The 20883-nt window shown below is 39.1% G+C and overlaps 1 protein-coding gene across 2 annotated transcripts; it reads left to right on the top strand.

The window, feature by feature from the left end:
- The first annotated feature begins 1290 nt into the window (after window positions 1–1290).
- dapk2b (death-associated protein kinase 2b) lies at window positions 1291–14745 on the top strand. Of its 2 annotated transcripts, XM_068602877.1 has the most exons (12): window positions 1291–1406; window positions 1954–2095; window positions 7750–7971; window positions 8571–8709; window positions 9833–9962; window positions 10071–10119; window positions 10213–10239; window positions 10336–10488; window positions 10922–10967; window positions 13008–13097; window positions 13207–13287; window positions 13956–14745. In XM_068602877.1, exons 2-12 carry the CDS (start codon window positions 2019–2021, stop codon window positions 14031–14033), a joined length of 1092 nt encoding a protein of 363 aa, XP_068458978.1. In that variant the 5' UTR covers window positions 1291–1406; window positions 1954–2018; the 3' UTR covers window positions 14034–14745. The 2 variants fall into 2 exon arrangements, with proteins under 2 accessions (XP_068458978.1, XP_068458977.1); XM_068602876.1 differs by lacking the exons at window positions 13008–13097; window positions 13207–13287; window positions 13956–14745 and adding an exon at window positions 11485–12261.
- The last annotated feature ends 6138 nt before the right edge of the window (window positions 14746–20883 follow it).

The raw sequence follows: 20883 nt of genomic DNA, 5'->3' as shown, positions 1-20883 counted from the left end.
TCATGATACGGTATTGATAAAATGGCAGTGAAGTCAACGATGGCTTGTAATCTATGAGGGAAGTGTTTCAGGAATGTGGCAACATCTTTCCGTCTTCCACATCCAGGTACTTAAAGAAGACGGTTTCCTCTTTAGCACTTTTCACCATTACACTTGTTTTTACCATTTTTACTGTTAAATATACCAGTATGAAACAATGAATTGCTTAGGACGAAACGTTTGTATTAATCAACAGTGTACTGTTGTTTGAATGGTGATCTACAAGAGAGGACGCCCCTTCTCTTCTGTGTTGATTTATTGTTTACAGTTTGGTATAACTTTCAATTTTGAATAATTGTAGTATTTCCTTCATTTTTATAATATTTGACTCTACTTGCTGTTACCATATTTTTCTTTGCTGTTACTTACATAATTGACTACCTTTTCTCTGTTATGTTATTGTTAGCACACACACGTTTTTTTGTGGGACCACCTGAACTTGTGAACGAATTACATAATTGTGGTTGTTTAGTTGGTGTGTGAATGAAAAAAAAAACTTGTAGAAGAGATTTACTTTGTCTTCATGGGAGCAGGTCTTTCATGAGACTTGGATCAGTTTAAGAGACTTGGATCAGTTTAAGAGACTTGGATCAGTTTAAGAGACTTGGATCAGTTTAAGATGGAAAGATGTCTGAGGTCCAGTCATTTTGTCAAAGGGCTCATATACAGCTTTGCTCATATTTTTAATACATATATGTTCTAAGCATGGTTTGCATGCCTTTTCTTCTTTTGTGTTAGAATCATATTCACATGTAATAAGCTATGTTTAATATTATCACCTATTCTTTAATTTCTTTCTTTTGCATTTCCCTGCAATGTATTGCACATGTTTAAGGACAAGGTGACTTCAGAATATTATAGGGCACTTCACTTTGTGGTATGTAAATCTCTATGGCATCTTTTTTTTATTGTTAATTTGTATCATTTTAATAAAAAGCTTTTATGTTACAAATTTAAGTATATGCCACTATGTTTTTGTAAAACCAGTTTCAAGACAAATTCAATGAACAACAGCGGACTGAGTGTGATCTGACTCATCTGCAGGTGTTCATAAGAAGTAAAAAAAAATTAAACAGCTGTACTAATCCTTAATTCCTCAAGTGCTTATCCAGAATAAACACCAGAGGTGTCGGTCATCTTTATTGATAGTCTGTCTCCCTCATGCATGCAGTTTCATAATAGAGCCATCAGGGGGAGGGACTTCTGCAGACACAAAAGCCTGATGGCGCTGCCATCGGTGGCAGAGAGCAACAGAGACGCTGAAGGAGCAGTTTTGTGAACGACAGCCATGGGGAGAACAGACCGGCTGTGAAGACGTGGAAACCGATGCAAGTTTATCGTCAGCTCTGCGTCTGACAGGACATAAGGTCAGTTTGTGAAGCCATGAAACTTATCGGACAGCAAGCATGTTGTATTTCAGTTTTTTGTCTTCATATTTTTTTTACATGAACACAAGTGATCTCACTCTTTCAGTGTCCACTTACTCAATACTATATATTTTTATTCAAATTCATTGCAGTAAAACGTGTAATGCTTAATAGATGGAAAGCATATTTTGCTGCCGACGTCAATCTTTTTTTGTCAAATAACGTTTCACAAGAGCACATCTCACGTATCCTGTCCTAATTACCCCAAAGGCTCTTTTCTTTTAATTAGTTATAATCACAAGAACTAGCCACCGTTACACAGCCCAGCTTGGCACAGTTGAGATGTGCTTGTTAAATTTCTAAAGCCAATAATCGGAGTTTAGACACGGAAAGGACTCTTGCTGGTTAACTTTAAAGTGTTAAAGCTTTCTTAAAAGGAAGGTGAAAGTAAGTCAACTCCGAGATGGAATGCTACACAAGCTGGAACATGTAAATATTTGCATCACTCCAGTCAGAAATCAACAGGTACACCTCTTTGTATCACCAGGGTTGGACTTGAACACGCTGGATAGACAGGCTTTACTGTATACACCAAGGAGATAAACTACATCAATGAAGACACCTGGCATGGCGGTATTCAAGCAGCAGCCTGTGGATGATTTCTATGAAATTGGAGAAGAACTAGGAAGGTGAGTAGTTTTTTCAAAGATGTACAGTGGAGCAGTTTGTCTCGCAGAGATGTTTCATTCCACCGTATGGAGAATGATCCTCCTTACTGTGTGATTCAGAGTGAGTCATGACTCCCTGCATGCCCGTTGACACCTCGGTCCTCGCGTGTACGTAGGAACGCAAACAGCTGGCCTGTTTAAGCTTGAGTTGGGGTGTGTCGCTGCACGCGTTGAAGGAGGTTGAAGTTTACAGTGAGAGTTCAAGTTTCCAACACACTCTCAGAAAACAAGCTCTGTTTGGCCGTGATACGTCCAAACCAGGAAAGAGAATGCAATTTGATATGTTGCGTTTGCGAGAGCTGATTCTGGGTGGATCAATGTGGACGAAAAAGCCGCACATCGAGGAAACTGCCCCGTGGGGAAATAGTTAAAAGGAAGTTGACAGGTTGCAGTTTAGTTTGGGGGAAGCTCTAAATCAACTTTGCACGGAAAGACGGCTTTGGGTTGTGCACCACTTGCTAACAGATATACAGGGTGTTTAAAGAAAGTGTTTGACTCCTAACCTTTCACTACTAGTCAAGCGATGCACTATGTCCTGGTGTTTGCTGGTCTTTTGCTGCCCAGCTTCTTTGACACACCCTGATAGAAACCAAGAGCTGCTGTTGAAATTGGTGCTCCAGCTGCATTTATACGCCTCCAGAGGAAGAGTTTTGTGTCCAGCTTTGACCCTTTCATTGTATTTTACATTGAGGTTCCTCAAATATTTTCCTCATGAAAATGCATCTGTGTATGAAAATATTTCACATTAATAGAATTGGGAGTTCACTTAAATGATAATGAGTGCCATTTAAAAAAAATAAATAAAACACAATGTATTAGTTACAAATAAAGCTTTATTAAGTGTTCATAAATCGTGAACTCATCCTTTATGGATCAGTTAAGTCAACTTTAGGATAATACCCTATCAACGCTTTTTGTTTTATTTGTTTTAACAGTGCATTTAAGTCCATATGCTGAACATATGGACTGTTATGATTGTACTTGATGTATTATTTCCTTTGTCTTGAAGTATTGAGTTATCACAATTATAATGGCAGATTATTTGACAACATTAAAGGTGCCCTTCCTGACTATTTAACTATTTATTTATTTCAAGATATTGGGCAAACGCATTAAATAGAGAGTGTATTTAAAGTCTTTCCTTAAGTGTTTAAGGGTTGAGAGAGTGATTGAGGAGAGTGATACATCAGCTCTTCTGTCATGGGAAATAGAAAGCTAGCGTGGTTAAAAACCACAGATGCCTGCAACTGAAAAAAACTGAAAAAAGCGTTTTTATATTTCTATCACCGATTCAGCAGCTGGATGTTTTTTTTCGCTTGCTGTTCTGCTTTATTGTTGTGTTTTTGGACCATTGCAGCCTCCACCTCGCCCCCCGCCCACAGTTAGATAGAGCCTCATGGGTTCAGACCTTTCCGCAGTACGCCCCAATGGAACGGTTACTCAATCATCCTCCTGAGAGGGTGGGGAGACTTGGTGATGGGGGCCAAAAGCTAATCTGTGTGAAGTATTTAAGATGTTCTGTGCTCTATGGAACTATTGAGCCATTCGCTACAGGAAAGTCCATTTATCATACTGTCTACCTACTGACAGTTTGATGTCACAGGGCCCCACACACTTGTACTCAATGTTTCTTTCCACTACTTACGTGAGTTTGTAAAACAACCCTTTGCTTCCGATGTGAGGCATTTACTGACCTGTCTTGCCATCCGAGTGCTGACGCTGATGACGACAGTAGGAAGTGTCACAGTGGAAACCCACTGCTGCCACCAACCCTCCCACGGGACAGGTGAGCCTGTGGTGAGCTAGTAAACATGCGACCGTCAAGGCAGATGTGAACTCTAACTGTCAAAAACAGATACATTATTGTCCAGATTTGGTCATAACACTCGAGAACTACCGTCTTTACTAGACGCTGAGACTGTGGCGACCACGAATGAAACCACATCACCTTTGTTTGTCATCGTCAATGAAAGGCAATAATCCTCAGGGTGAAGGCTTCTATAGGTCCATCCTCTACAGGCTTCATATTGGTTAGAACATAGCGGCTTCAAAGAGGGAAATATTGGTTTAAAATGTCTCTGCAATTATTGGATGGATTGCTGTTAAATGTGTCCATAATGTTCACATTTTCAGTTAGTGCCACCACCAGTTAGTCAAAACGTTGGTCAAATCTTTTTTATACAAATTGTACTTGTTGTTCTGAGTTTGTACTTGCGGTTAAATGCACTTATTATTAGTCGTTTTGGATAAAAGCGTACATGTAATGTTAATATTTCAAATTAAAATACTGTAATGTACAACCAAATAGCTGAAAAACATTCCCCTCAGTGCCAAAATTACTTTTTTTCTAATTAGCAAATGGTAATATAGTAAAATGCTCAACAAAGTTAGTGAACATGGTACACGTCATCATTTAAGCATGATCTGCATGTTGACATGTTAATGTTAGCATTTACCTGAAAACACCTCTGACCCAGAGTAAAGCCTCAAAGCCAAATATAGTCCCTTGTTATTATACTACTCAAATGTCTACTTCCAACTGAATGCAGGAACACTGAAAAGGTCACATCACACTTGATGTGTAAAGTGTTTCCCACTTTGTCTCTGGATACTGTGGAATCTGTAATTTCTAGAAATACTCGCCACATTCTTGCAGAAGGAAATTAATGAAAGAAATTTTCAGTTTGCAGAAGTTTGTTGTCTTTGGAGAGGATGTAGGAGTGCCAATGGGGCAGATTTTGGGCTCCACCCTTCAAAGATTAGATGTGTTGGAATGGAAAGAGCAGACAGGTGTTGCTGATGAGCGCAGTGAAGTGCTTGAATTTCTCCAAAGGCAATCACTGATACATCCATAGTACATAGGCCTGCATGTGCAAGGAGTGGGACATGATTGAATGTAATCAGCTCAGAGTCATTTCTGCTGTTGAGTGGATGAATAATGTATTTATTCAGTGCAGCGACGCAGGGAACTCCACGCACCAATACTACTACTCCCCAGATGCATTGTTGACCTTGGACCACTTCAAACAAGCGGGATACTAAAGTGTTCTGAACATTTAATGTGCTTACATGTTGAGATATTTCATGAGAATATCAAATAAAGGGTATTCAAACAATGATGCGTCACATTTTAGAAGTTTGAGCTGCTTTTCAGGGGTGGATAGAGACCGGGCTTGGTTCATTATAAATCTGGCACTCTTGGTCACGCCGCTCCAGAGGTTCAGTTGAGAAATGTGTTTAAATATTGGTACGGCGCCACTTGTCTGAGCATTCCTCCAACCTTGGCTGTGGATAATGACCTTCAGCTGTTGGATGTGGAAACTCTGCAGGGAGATGGTACTTTCAGTCCCACTGGCCGGCTTAGAGCTAAGACAACCGGCACGCCTGGCCCGTTGTGGAATACCACTCCCAGCATCACCGCTCTCATCACTGTTACTCTGCACCTCGTAACACCGCGAAAGTAAACCCCTGGCAGGCTGACACTGACATTCGGGCCACAACACACACACTAGGAGGGGTCGTTACGTTCAGTTTTATCTAACAGGCAAATCAAGGACATTGTTGATGATGCTGACATGTATCAGTTCCTCCCCTCAGGTTGCTTGATTTTTGTTTTTGCAAGTGGAATTCATTTAGCGAGTTACACTCCTCCTCGGGTCACACATTGTTATGGTCGTCTCGAACAGGGTCAGCTCTTGAGGGATGTCTCATGGGTGGAAATGTCCTGTGAATGGAACAGATAAAGGGACCATTTCAGAGTCAACGCTGCTGTTCTGCTTCAGCACCCCTCCCTTCATGTTTATTTCTTAGTGGCATGTGTGTGACTCTTTGAAGAGCATTGTTATGATGTACTTCTCTTTCTTTCTCTCCCACTTTCTCTGTTGGGTCATATTTACACAGCTGACCTTTTAATGTTTTGTTGCCATGATATGAAGTGCCTGAAATTATTAACTCCAAATTACAATGTATTATTAATAACGCCTATACTGAGGATCTTTTAATCGAATACAGGTGCCCAGCAGCTCGTTGTTTGTGGCGCTTGTAATCTAGTTTTTGTTTGCCAAAGAAATATTGATTGAGACATTTGAGGTCAGTGTTTGCAGTGTGGTTGTACTTGATTGCATAATATTGGACCTTGTACCCCCAGTGTCATAGTTGTGTTCTGGGGGTTGTGTGGTTAAACTACACCTCAGTAAGTTTTTGAGCAAAGTATCTTAAAAAAAAATCAAAGTCTTCAATGGAGCAATTTCTGTAGAATTGGACAGGGCATGGTGTGCCTCAAAAAGAGCCAACTGTCTCAATTGTCCCACACAAATGTGCCTAATGAAAGGCTGCTTTGTATTCAATCCATGTATCAGTTTTATGATGAGCTGGAGCTTTCTCTGTGTGTAAACTGATTTGTAAAATGTGAGAGGCAGAAGCACACAACCTGGACAACCTTTTTACAGCAGCTCGAGCTCGGCAAGCTTTCCCCTTCTCCCCAGTAGCAGCAGAGATGTAGCAGGTGGAGAACGAGTGTTTGGGCCGTTCTATTCTTAGCCCCCTAAAGACACCATGATGATAGTGGACGCAGACTGGACAGTCTCTCACAGCCACTCTGGAATCTCTGTGTAGACAGTTATGTCCAAAACATATGCCTGCCAGTCATTATCTCTGTCCTCTCCCTGTGTGTTCTTTAACAATGTCTAAAAATACAGCGTGTCTTATGTTGCATTGAATCATTTGCAAATATGCAATACATTATTAAGTCAACCGGCTTTATTTTGTTTTATCCAATCGCAGTCACTGCTGGTTGTTCATGTTCTGTCTTGTGAAAGATAGCGTTTATCTTCCCCGAAACCTTTTGCCAGCTCTGCTGCCCTTGTGTCTTTCTGTGGCCTATTACAGAGGGATCAGTGACTGAGAGGCTTGTTTTTCTGGATGCACAGAGTGGGCAGGTCAGCCCACAGCAGCAGGAGTGACAACATACTGTGACTGAAAGTGCTTGTCTGATAATGAAGCCACATGTATTGAACTTGGCGACAGTGCTGGAAGATCCTTTTCAGACTTGTCAATGTTATGTTTGGGGGACAGTTACAATGGAGAATACTACATCTACTGGTGGAGTCACTCCAGTTTTTTAAAGATGAAATGCCGATTCTAGGTTAGTAAAGCTCAGGATTTAAACACATTAACTGTATGCCCTGATCACTTGTCCAAAGGCTGTAGCATACGCTAGAAGAGCACAGTGAAAAGTGAAATAATAACCCACTAAGAGAGGGTCTTTAAGCCACACCTCTGTGGTGAAATATTCAGAGTTTTCAGTGGACTGATCTCTCTCGGATGGCCAGCAATTTGGCAGGAACGTTGCTGCAGTGGGAGGAGAGCAGCTCTGTCACTGCCTGTCTGATTGTTCTCTGTCTGGCAGGGAAACAGGAAGTGATGAAGTATACCTCAATATTTCAGCTAGTTTTGACACGCGGCTTCCTCTCTGACGTCTTTCTTCACCCGTAGTCATATCCTGTTACTAATTGTTAAAAATGTCATTATTAAAATTATAAAAAAACACAAGAGGGAGAAAACAGAACTGTAATTAAGTAATATATGAGTCTTTTTTTCTTCTTTTGTGTTTGCAGTGGGCAGTTTGCGATCGTAAAACGTTGTATAGAAAGGAGTACAGGCAATGAATATGCAGCCAAGTTCATCAAGAAGCGCCAGAGTCGGGCCAGTCGACGTGGCGTAAGAAGAGATGAGATTGAGAGGGAAGTGGACATCCTGCAGCAGCTCCAGCACAACAACGTTGTCTCACTACATGATGTGTACGAGAACCGCACAGATGTGGTGCTCGTCCTCGAACTGTGAGTCATTTCACGATCTAACAATCCAACACATTATCTCAGCACTACACCTCAAAACATCCAAACATCTCCACACAGTATTTGTAGATGCCAGAAAGAACCAAATGCTTTTCACAGAGTCAACAAGGGTTGTGTTGAAAAAGAGGCCTCCGAGGAACGCGTTTGGGTCCAGCGACTGCCTGGCAACATAAAGGGCACAATTAGGACTAAAAGAAAGCAGGGGTCAACTGACTGACAGAACAGTTACTGTTCAAGGCTCACTGTGCGTCATTCAGTCTACTATGTTGTCTTCATAAGAATATCAAAGAACATCATGTTTATCCACTAGCAGCTGGTCAAAGGACTCTTTATACTACCTTTTCATAATAACATGCTTTTCAAGCATGTTATTATGAAAACGTTAAGAGCTAGAGTGATTTTTATGAAAGGCAAATTGTTACCACAAAGTCAAGGCATCCTGAACCAGTGCATCCAAATCCTGCTAACTCACTTTAGATAATGTTCAAGAGAGGTATGCTCCAGATTATCTGAGCCTACAGGATGTCTCTAAGTATCTCTGAGTGTGTCTGTGTCTCTGTGTGTGTGTGTGTGTGTTGCAGGGTGTCTGGAGGGGAGCTGTTTGATTTCCTAGCTCAAAAAGAGTCTCTCAGTGAAGAGGAGGCTACTCGGTTTATCAAACAGATTCTAGATGGAGTTGAGTACCTCCACTCCAAGAGGATCGTCCATTTTGATCTCAAGGTACAACATGCTCCATCTGTGCATCAGTAAATCTATATTTGTCTTGCGAGAAAGATGATATTCTTTACCGCCACTGCTAAGGTCAAGCCTGACTAAATTCCAAATATATAGAGCAGGTGTTTAATGTCTCGTTCTTCTGTATCACACATCCTTCCTGTTTTCTGTGGCTTAAGTCCAGATACATATAGACACCACAGCGTTATCTCTTCGCTTTCAGAGAGCGCTGTCGCACCACGCTGCTGATGGTCACCGTCCTGTTTTTCCGCAGCTCCTCTTCCCTCTTCATGCTTTTGACTTGGCAATGTAGAAAAAAGAACATTCAGTGAAGGGCTCGATTCAAACCTGCCTGAGGCTGTGACCTTCACTTCACAATGACAGATCTGTGCACTCATTTTCAGAGGGTTAATAGTTAGTCGAGGAACATTTTTTAAACTGCCTGTCCAATCAGTGCGGATGTGACCTTTGTGTTGATTTATAGAAATCCGGAGCCACACTGTCGCTACGCTAATCTCATGAATTAAGTGTGAAAGTGACAAGTTTACTGCTTTACAATGACTTATGTGCTGAACTATTTCCCAGCAATTTTTTGGTTGGGACAACAACAAGACCGTACTGGTCCCACAATAAATAATCTGTCCGATAATAACACCCATAAATGTCAAAAAAAAAATTTCACGCTTATGTGAGGATTTCATAAATTGGACACAAGGTGTTAATTACTTTCGAGATGCCAAAGGTTTTGTTCCTTTTGGACAGAGGCAGGCGAGCTGCGTCATAATGTGTGCAGTCTTTGTGCTAAGCTACAGTAAATAAGCTGCTCGCAGAAGCTTCATAGTGAGTGTACAAACACGGGAGAGAATCAATCTTCTCGTCCAACTCTTGACAAGAAAGAAAATAAGCACATGTTCCAAAGTGTTGTTTAATATTTTGAAATGTCACACTAACAAGTCTGACTGTCTCTGTTTCAATGTTTTTCTTTACTGCTTACACAAAAGGTGATTTTAACCAGGTAACTTGTTTTACTTGGGGTCATTCATGAATGGTCCAATATTGGTAGAAATCTGCTTACAAATAAGCCTGTTTTTTTTGTGTTTTTTTGTTTGTCTTTTGTCTTCAACTTTAGCCTGAAAACATAATGCTGCTGGACAGGAATGTTCCTCTACCCCGCATCAAACTCATAGACTTTGGACTGGCACACAAAATTGAAGCTGGGGCAGATTTCAAAAACATTTTTGGAACCCCTGAGTTTGTTGGTAAGTGTTTTTATACGAGGTGTTTGCAATGGTGAAGCTTTAAAGAAGAGGCTTGGTGTTTGGCCTGCCACTGTTTGTGATGCAGGAGTGTTTGCTGTCTATTTTCAGCTCCAGAGATTGTCAACTATGAGCCACTGGGATTGGAGGCAGACATGTGGTAGGAGATTTTAGTTACCTCTGACTCGGCTGCCTTCTATACATCAGGCTTCAGCGCATAACTTTGGATTAACCTTGTGCCGTTCTTTCACAGGAGTATTGGAGTCATCACATATATACTGTAAGTTGGGATGATTTGTCCTTTCGACTGAGAATCTTAATGTACCTCAAGAGATTATGGAGGACACTCAAAGTGTTTGTGGAAATGTTGTTTTAGTTTGAGCGGCGCATCGCCTTTCCTCGGTGACACGAAGCAGGAAACGCTGGGAAACATTTCGGCGATGGACTACGAGTTTGACGAAGAGCTCTTCAGCAATACAAGCGAGCTGGCCAAGAGCTTCATCAGACAGCTCCTGGTGAAGGACACAAGGTAAAAAAAAACCTGGCAAACAGCTGAAGGCCAAAGATCAATTCTGACAATACAACGCCCAGTGTTAGAGGTTACACCGCAATAAACCTCAAGCACACATAATGTGCTGATCTGATCCAAATGAGAATAAAAAAAACATGAAATCCAGTGCAAGGATTTGTTTTTGTTACACAATATTATATACTTAGTAATACAAACTAATGACAAGCAAATCACTGTGCTTTACTTTGTAATATGTGATATTGTTCTTGTTGCTTAACATGTGTTTCCATTTAAATGCAACTCCAGGAAACCAAATATTTCTGTGAAAGTTATCCCGGTGTGAACGTATTCCTGAGAGATTTACATCCTAAAGTGTATCTGCTGACCGTGCTCTGTGTGTGAGCTTGAGTTGTATTTGTTCAGCTGCATTTTCTTTCTCTCATCAATTAAGAAAACGGATGACCATACAAGAGGCCCTCAACCATCACTGGATTAAGGTATGGGCTTGATATATGTGTATGGCAGCATGTTTTTGTTCTCTGAATAACGACTGACAGACCCACTTCCTACCACATGTGAACACAATATCTAACTGTTGATCTCACAGGTGTGTTTCTTATTAGAGAGGAAAATGCATCTTTAAATCTGCCAAAACATTCATGCAGAAAAGGTTCACGCTAACTTTACACCACACCTCTGAGAACGTTTTGTAGTATATTTAGAATTTCAAGTGATTCAAACTGAAGCAATATGCCACTAATTACGTTTTTTAAATGGCATGAACATTTAACAACCTGTAATGTTGGAGAAGTCAACTCCAACATTTGACTCTGAGATGCATGTGAACGGTGTTTTTGCGGCGCTCTGACCTGCCATGGCTTTCGCTGTAGGGTCACACACTAATCCTCGTGCCACGGCTGCTGGGATATTCACCGCTGTGTGTGTTTTCAAGCTGCAACAATGCGACAGCCTCTCACTCAGTGTCCCCCCTCCCCTTCACCCTTCTGTCTGAAGTCCTGGGACCAAATAGAAGAGGAAAGCGCAGCCCGTGAGGCTGAGAAGAAAGCGGAGCAGCTGAAGACGAAGCGTCTAAAAGAGTACACCATTCAGTCTCACTGCAGCATGCCCGTGAACAACACATATGCCAACTTTGAGCGTTTTGCCCATGTGGTGGAGGATGTGAGTCAGATGGAGAGGGGGCTGTCGGAGGTGGCAGTAGCTCATCACACTCTGCAAGTTGATATAGAAGCATTGCTGTCCATCTACAATGACAAGGAGAGCTGGTTCAAGGAGGAGAGTGAGACTGCGAGGAAGCACCTGTCCCAGGTCCGCTACGAGTTTTGTAAAGTGGAGTCCACAAGGAGGCTGCTGCAGGAGGACTTGAAGTCGATAGATGCCAGTCTGGAGAGCATCAGTGGGAAGTACAGCCACAGGCAGAGTCAGCTGGATGCTCTGAGGCAGGAGCTGAACTCTGAGCTACAGTGGCTGCAGGAGGTGGTGGGCTCTCTGCATACGGAAGAAGCCAACGGCAGCAGTATGAGTACGGACGTGAAGCATGCAATGAAGGAGCTGCTACATCAGTCCTGCAGGAGGGAATTGAGCCCTAAGGCCAAACAGCCACTCACAGAGTCTGGCTAACACATAACAAATGAAGATACACTTCAATTTACCTTATTTCTTATTTATTTTTTAAATGATACTGTTTGAATTGTCCCCTTTTTTTTCAGCAGCACAAGATGAATGTATATCTGTGTAGTATTTAGATTTGCTTATTTTTCCAATTTGAATGTATTTCGTGAACTCTGTAGAACGTTGACAAGTTTCAGTTAAAGTGATCGTAGGAATTGGAATTTGAGGAACTAAACTTATTGCGTTCACGATTATAGCCGGAAATATTCTAAAATGTAATTGATTTTAACAAACAATTTTGCTCTTGTTTGACTTGCTCTTTAATTTGAAGAATCAATATTGTAGAGGAATGTAAGTTATGGATGGTTTATTGATTTATTTTTTCATTCCATAATTTTTATTTTATTGTATTGACTGTAAATATTGATAAGTGTATTGTTTTTTTTCACAAAAGTTGTAGTCTTTTTTTCTGATGATCTTCTTCCGTAGATGCAAATGTGCACTTTTACTAAAGACTAAATGTATTTAACTAATTATTTAACTTTTTTTTTCTTTCTTTGAGATGTTTTATGAGACATCAGGAACAACAACTTATATAATAAGACCACATGTGTTTCAAAAGTATGTCTCCTCCTTGTCAATGTTTAAGCATCACAACAGATGTTCCTGTACACGGCTCACACTTTGGGCCTTCGATGTACACACTAACGTTTTCCACTGTTGTCTTAACACTGAAATAAATGTTCATCATGTATTATGCATCTGGTTGGCAGATTCTTCTATTTTGTGATCTTTGATTTGAATAAAACCAGTGCCATAGCGTTAATGTTTTTGAATTTACTTGAACATTTTACATTAATATTAAATATACTTTCTCTGTTATTTTATCCCTTATTGTGTTTCTGCAGCCTCTAAATACCAGACAGGCCATGGTGAAGAGATTGTCAGTGGTCAACTTGGAGAACTTCAGGAGACAGTATGCCAGACGCAGGTGGAAGGTACGGCTTCAGTATTTGTTGCAGTTTGATTATTTCCTTACAGTGATCAGGGCTGAATGAAAATGTTGCTCTTCAGGTCTTATTCTCATTGCAATCATCTGTTCAACAGCTGTCATTCAGAATTGTGGCTTTGTGCAATCACTTAACGCGGCTCATGAAGAAGGGGTCCAAGCTGCCTGAGCAAAATGGGGTAAGAAACTTCATTTGTAAAGATAAAAGCAACGGATCAGTCCTCTCTAACATCTGCATGGTAAATACGAAGCTACGGAGGCTGGAAAAAGCTTGCTGACTTTGTCTAAGAGTTCCAGGAGCTTTGTGTCACTGTGAGGTTGCAATGAAACGATGGAGAGGAAATCACTCTTTCCCAGCCAAGGAATAGTGCAGCACATAACTACTCATAAAACCGTACATTTTTACACTTCAGGTTTTGTACAAATTAAACAAACAGGGTATACAGTGTCAATTTTGTTAACTTTGGAGTTGCTGATGGATGTTGTTATTCAGACAAAGCCAGGTAAGCTGTTTCCCCCGTTTCCTTCTGAGCTAAACTAAGCTAATCGGTTGCTGGCCGTAGCTTAATATTCACCACCACCCTGTACAAACAGAATGTCAATCTCAACTAATGCTCGGCAAAAAAGTAAATGCGCACATGTTCTGAAATGTCTACCAGTTGCTTTAAGAGTAACTGTTGTGTTGATAATGCAGCAGCTACTATCTGAACTTTACATGTTTACGCTGTTATTTTGCAGCTAGTTATTCCTGGAGCCTGCTTTTTTTGTGGGGTCCTTGAACTGTCATCACCTGTCACCACATAATCTCACAGCTGTTTTCTCAGCTCAAACATTTTCATTATTGCAGAGGGATTGTGAAAGTGATCAAGAAGAAGAAATCCTGAAGAGGAGGCCAAGAAGCAGAAAGAGAAGCAGCACTTCCTGAGAGCAAGTGTGCCGGTCAACCTTTTTCCGGTTGCAAAATAGTGACTTTGCACCTTTTTGAGGCACACTCTGCAGCTATTGCGTGTCATGAAGAGTGATCTTACACTGTCTGCTTGGGTGACTGCTAAAAACCCATATTTTCATTGGGAAAACGTGCTTCTCTTGATGACCCACAAAACCAACAGATCTGCCGTGTGTTAAATTGTGTTCTCACATTTCTAAATTCAAGCTACCCTTTTCTGACATAAAAGATATACCTGCATTGTTGTTGACAGTCCAATGTTAACCCGCTCATAAGAATGTAGGCAGCTACCTCCTATGACTGTAGTCTTAAAAGTCCCTCAGCTGTTGTTTAACCCTCTGAGTATTGACAGAGTTAGATTATTTTATCTTTATCATGCAGGCTGCATGTTTGGATTTACAAGATGCAATGACCGATAAATAAAATGGTAGCAGATCTTCATAGCCAGATGTTTACATTTCGTTCTGCTTAACATACATGGCATACATAACACATTTTCAATTACTGTCAATTGTGTGTGCCCAATGTAGCAATAAATGCATTTCATATTGTGCATACATAGAGGCAGTATAAAATACATTTAAAATACATTGAATTTTTAAACAATTGTTAGATTGTGATGTATTTATAGTGTAAATATAAAATCAGCCAAATGTCTTAATATCACTGTTACTTATATCTCAGCTCATTAAAATTACCATACACTGTTTTAAAAACACAGGTTTTTTTTTTAAATTCACTTGTATGTATTGTACATTGAAATTGTGTTGAATAAATGACTGAACATGATTTTTTCTTTGAGTTTCTGTAAAGTAAACAAACAATCAGGACTCGGAACATATGAGTCAGTTGTATCAAACCTTTTTTTCTTCTAAGGCAATGAGATTATAATATAGTCTGTGTGACTGTGATCTCAACGAACAGTTGTGATTGAGACCATATGTTGGGCTTGACGTTTCAAAAGAGTATCAGCAGATGACGCCCAAAGACATCTTTTAGCACATCCAACAAGACAACCATGAACTGTACACATGTGAGGCCTCAAGCCAATGTTCCTGTCAAACCACATTATGAAACGTATTTGAATGTGGCCCCTGCCAATAAATACATTATTAATTCTCTCAACATCAATGAGCAGTAATTGTGATGCACTCCTGCTGATTATCCCTGCGGCCACTGCTCAATTATTGAGTATCACAACTAAAATGTTGTTTGAGCTCAGTTGGGCTGAAGGAGATTGGAGGGATAATTTGACCTGAACTAAATACATTTTTGGCAGAGACACAATGTTGGCCTATTACACACTGATGGTAAGACAGAGTCGTTATCAACAATTGGGTCAGTCTGAAATCTGTAAGCTGGTATTTATACACTGCGTAGTACTGCATGTTACAGTCTGAGGAGATTAAAGGGCATTTAGAATTGCACTTCCATTAAGTTGAGGGCTCACAAGAGACGCATGACAAACAAAATGGTCAAAAAAAAACAACGTATTACACACATACTCTCACATTACCGACAATGCAGCCAGTAACATCTATTCATTTGACCCTCCCTGCATGATAAAGTAAGTAAGGCTCTTTGCTAAAAAATTGTAGGCTTTGAGCCAAATAAGTTTTTTAATATATTTTTTTGACACCCAGAATATACAAGAAAGAAAATAATGCAATATGCATATAATGCAATGTGGACATAAAAAATACTTTAAGTATGGTAACACCTTTTTTTTTCAGACTGAGTAGTACTCCTCCTCAGAACGCTGCAACTCGAGTCCTCACTAAGACCAGAAAAATGGAGCAAGAAGCTAAATATATTGCTGTCAACAGTCCCAATGTTGGCTCAATGCACCTCAAGTCCTTATTAGAGCATACAGAGTAATTCAACTGTACAGTCATATGTTTCTATTCTGTGGCAACATGTGATTTACTGGCAGAAGATGAGATCAGAGAAAACATTTAAAGCTTGCTCGGGTCGCTCGCCTGTATGGACGTATCTCTCCAGGCTGGTGACTGTAAATATTTCAGCCATGTCTCACTGAAATATAACCTGAGTCCTTTGTAGCTTTGTCATTGATAGAGAGTGAGATGACATGGCTTCCAGTCAATCGCCACAGTGAGATACAGCGTCTCATGTAACAGAGTCACAGCTGGTATGTTGGGATCAATTCTCTGGTCGACCAGCGACGGGGTTATGGGATCAAGGGATTCCAGCAGACTTATGGATGATCTGATGGTTGGGTTGTGCACCCAGACAAATAAGGAGCGCTGTCAGAAATCATATGCTACATATAACACAAAACCATGTCCTTTATTGAAGGAGATACAGTTATTGTTGAGGCCGTTCTTGACACGGTGATGTGTAAGAAGGCCATTCTGTAATATGCAATGTGGTCTGCATGAAGCAGATGTAATCCAATGACTGTCATCAGAAATAATATACTGTAAATTAGTGTAAGGCACCATGGTGACTCTTAACATCATATCATAGGCATTTGACACTAACAGATAAACTGATGCAGGGGCACTCATAATCCAAGTTTACTTTTTAGAAATATAAACATTATATATATATATATATATATATATATATATATATATATATATATATATATATATATATATATATATATATATATATTAATGGCAGTTTTTGTAAAGTAAATATGTTTAAATGGTAATCCCACCCTTTTGAGACCATCGCATTGGAAAGTGAAACTTCTTCAGAGAAGAAACTTCTTCATACTTTGGGTTTCTTTCATAATTTCTTTCATAATTGTGCCACCTAGTGGCCATAACAAAGACGTCAGGAGTGAGATCAATAGTACAGGTAAAAGTGATGATTTCTTGCAAGAAAACCATGCAAATAAAAAAGCTGAATGTGAAAAGTAGAGCTATGCAAACACATATGATCATTAAACATGAATGTACCAAGAACGGTAAATGTTGACTTTAAAAGAGAAGAAAAAGACAAAAGAAACAAAAAATGTAACAAATCATATCAAATTAAATAAAAAGCCAAAGCATGCTCCACAATACAATTGCAATATTATGTCATGAAAATCTCATTAAATAGTCATAATGTAGCATACCATAAGAAATAATGACATGGTATTTTAGCGAGAGTGAGATTAACAGTATATGAATAGTCATTAAAAGTCAGCATAAAATATGCCAGAAAGAACTGTTAGTGTCCTATTTTATTCAAGTTGCCATTACAATTTAAAAGCAGTGTCAAATAAGAGCCCAGAGAGTGAGCAATATGTATATAGAGTTGTTATTTTTGCCTATTTTATTTGGCTTCTGTCGTGTAAATATCATTTTCTATCTGTTTGCTCCAATTTTGAGCTTCACAGGGTTTAATGGAGTCAACAGTTTACTCTGGATACATTTCTAAAAGTGTAAGTATATCGTAGCAGTTTATTTTTTAATATGTTGTGACATATTAACATAAATAAATGCAATGCACTTTATTGCGTCACCTTCATGGATTTTGTATGTAAGTGCTTGAACTGTGCCGTCATACCAGCATATAAAAGTAACCTGCTTTTCAAAAGATGTTTGTGTGAAATCTGGTGGTGTCTTTTTCTACCTTTAGAAAAACTAATGTCTGAAAAACTAATGCCCTTTTGAGCATTGGTGTCTGTACTAATAACTGTGTCCACACCTGTGTAATCCAAATCCCACCCCTGTAGGATACGTCCTTAGGAGCAGAGCTGAACTCTTGTGGGCTCTCAATATTACTGGGAGATGCAATAATGGTGCTCTAATTTTGGTCAATAACTTTGTTGAATAGGTCAACACAAATATATCAAATATAATACTTTTCCTTAAAGTGGCATACAAGTGAACCTCTGCATCCTAAAGAAGCAGGTTGCTGAAGAAGAAGCATGGAGGAGTGTGTGTGGGGGGGGTGGGGGGAGAGAGGGAGGGGGGTAGTCTAATCTTTAGACGTAGTCTAAATATGGCCACCCTTCATTAGGTCTCATTTCCAAGAATAGGGGGCAGCTTGTGCACTTGTAGGTATGAATAATGAAAGCAGGCTCCTGGAGCTCATTTCCAGAGAGTGATCGTCATGCTAAAGCATCGTCTAATGATCACACAGATAAAGTGAGAGGCTGGCATTCATGATTAATGCCCTCAGGTCTGTTTCCAGAATTACAGAGAACTTCTGACGGCTCTGTTCACTGAGCACACAGCCCTCGGATGCTCGCGAAAAATAAGAAACACAATGAATCACTGGAGTCAGAAGAGTTGTACTTGACATAATGTCACCATGCACACAATTTGTTGTGACATCAGACATGTCATTCTCGATACAACTGCACAATTTAAACTATATTAAGGTGACATGTGATCAATGGTAAATATATAGAACAAGTCCATTTTAGATTGCTAAACCTTCATATTGTTGCACTTATAGAGCAATCATCATACACACACATGCCTACACAGGCTCAATATAATTACATTATTTCTTTTTTTCTTTCTTTTTTCTTTTGTTGTCTATCTTATGCATTTTTCATTTCATCTTTGTAATTTTGTAACATTTTAGGCTTCAAATAAGCCCAGTTGGCTTTGTGCCTCTTCCTGCACTGTGATATTCATTTATCTCTGTTGGGATTTTATTGTTTGAATTGTGCAAAAATAAACAAAAAATACATTTACCTGCATATTTTCATCTGTATTGTAAATCTTGTTACATACAACACATACTTTGTTTTCAGAAATGTAAACAAGTCTTGACTTTGTTTATGCTGTCAATGCATGTTAAAGTCTTATAATGACTCACTTGTTGTGCTCACATGATTGTATGATGTGCTATGTGAGGGCATTTACTTTATTCAAGTTGTATTACATTTGTCATTACTGACTATATTAAGACATTAGTCACAACTATTGTTATAACATACTATATCATTATGTTTTATGAAATATTGTACAATTACTTTTATGACATTTCTATGACTCTTCTCTTGAAGTACTAGTAGTAGTAATAGTTTGGTATTAAATTAATTAATATTACTATAAGAAATGTTTTCAATGGCATGCTATGATTAGACAATTTTTATAAAATTGGATTATATATATATATATATATATATATAGATATATATATATATATATATATATATACGATTACTTTTTCTGACATACTATATCACATACATTTTCATATAATTTTAATGTTATACATTCCTTTTTATACCATACTATATCAATAAAGGTGTTAAATTATCGAGGAAGGCAATGTTTTATTTTTTTGATAACCTGCTCAGCAAAAGAGCAGATGTAATGACTGTGATTCCCTGAATTCATATCCAAAAAGCTTCAGTGACCTTAATGTTCACTCAAGTATTTGCCATTTGAGACTTGGGAGTTAATTGCAGAGTAATTAATCTTAGTCCGGGTCTGAGATACTAGCAGGTTACAATTTGCTGATAGCAAATCAGATTTGGTTGCTGCATATAATTACAGTTGATGACTTTGGTCGTGACTGCCTTTTACAATTGTAGGGTTAAAGACCACATATGAGTAGGAACACAAATTGTATCTCACTGTTAGTTATCTACCCTTTATTCACAAGACTTTTTTATAGCATGAAGAGTGTTTTATATATCTACTGATTGGGGGTGACTTCACATCTGCCTCTAGACTTGAGAAGAGAATTACATAGAAACGGTACATATAAATAACTGCAGCAGAGTGAAGCAGCACCACCTTGGCTCTGATTCAACACCACGGCACCTTGTCGTTTCACACTCAGCTGGAGCTCAAATCAAGGCCAATTTACAATGAAAGGGTAGCTGGAGAGAATGAAGCTGTATGTATTATCCTTTGCAGTTTTTTTGCAACAGAACCATGGAGCTGTCCTCCTCCCTACTCCTTTTTTCTCTCTCTCCCATTTGCTTTTGAATGCTCTCAACAAAAGGCTCTCATCTCTGCTCCTCCATAATGATGAGTCTTTGTAGTTTGTAAAGCACAACCTCTGTGAACCTTTAAAATGGAAAGCAATATGAATGCTTGTCCATTGCAATATCAGTCTATAATGCAACCAATTATATGTCCCCAGTTGAACACATAATTGATCAAATTAACATAGTTCATCATCACTTATGGGATATTATGGTTTTTCTGTGCACTTGTGAATTTCCTTTTTTTTTAGACCCAGAAGCATTCCTTATCTGGACACATTTCACAATTTTGATTAAAAAAAAGAAGAAAAAATCAATTGTGAGTATTACAAAAAAACATGTTATGTATGGAACATGTCCATATCGTCCCTCACAGCCACACATTTTGTTGAAGAAGAATTGTTTTTTAGTACATTTATAGCTTTTTGTTTTCTGTGCAATTTCCCATAGCATCACATGCTCACCATTGACAGTCTAATCACTGCACAATGTGATTTGCTCTAACTCACTTAGATAGCTTTATGAAAAAGGTCCCTTTTTGTTGCAGCAGCTCTTTCTTACATTTACATTTTAAAACAACGTGTGCCAGCTTGCCCTGTGAGAGGGGATCTAGGATGACAACGCTGACACAATGCAGTCTGGGTAATAATCCATCTACCACCTGCCAGTCACCCCTTTAATCTAGAAAAGGGGACACGTGGCTATTGTATAATACAGAGAAAAATATGGCCATCGTCTTTTAATCTCCTTACCTTCCTGACAGTTTGTTTTCCAGGCCACAAACTTCTATTTTCACCCTATGAATATGCAATGTTCTTACTGAAGAGAATTAAAAAAAAAAAAAAAGTCTGGTATAAACTATGAATGTTTAATCAAGTGCTTTAAATAAAATTCACCAAAAGCAGCATTGTATTGCAC

Source organism: Clinocottus analis, unplaced genomic scaffold (genome assembly GCF_023055335.1).
Source record: "Clinocottus analis isolate CAN_PGR_092001 unplaced genomic scaffold, fCliAna1.0.p SCAF_6, whole genome shotgun sequence".
Classification (NCBI taxonomy): domain Eukaryota; kingdom Metazoa; phylum Chordata; class Actinopteri; order Perciformes; family Cottidae; genus Clinocottus; species Clinocottus analis.
Note: the sequence above shows the minus strand (reverse complement) of the source record. Positions and strands in the feature narration are given on the sequence as shown.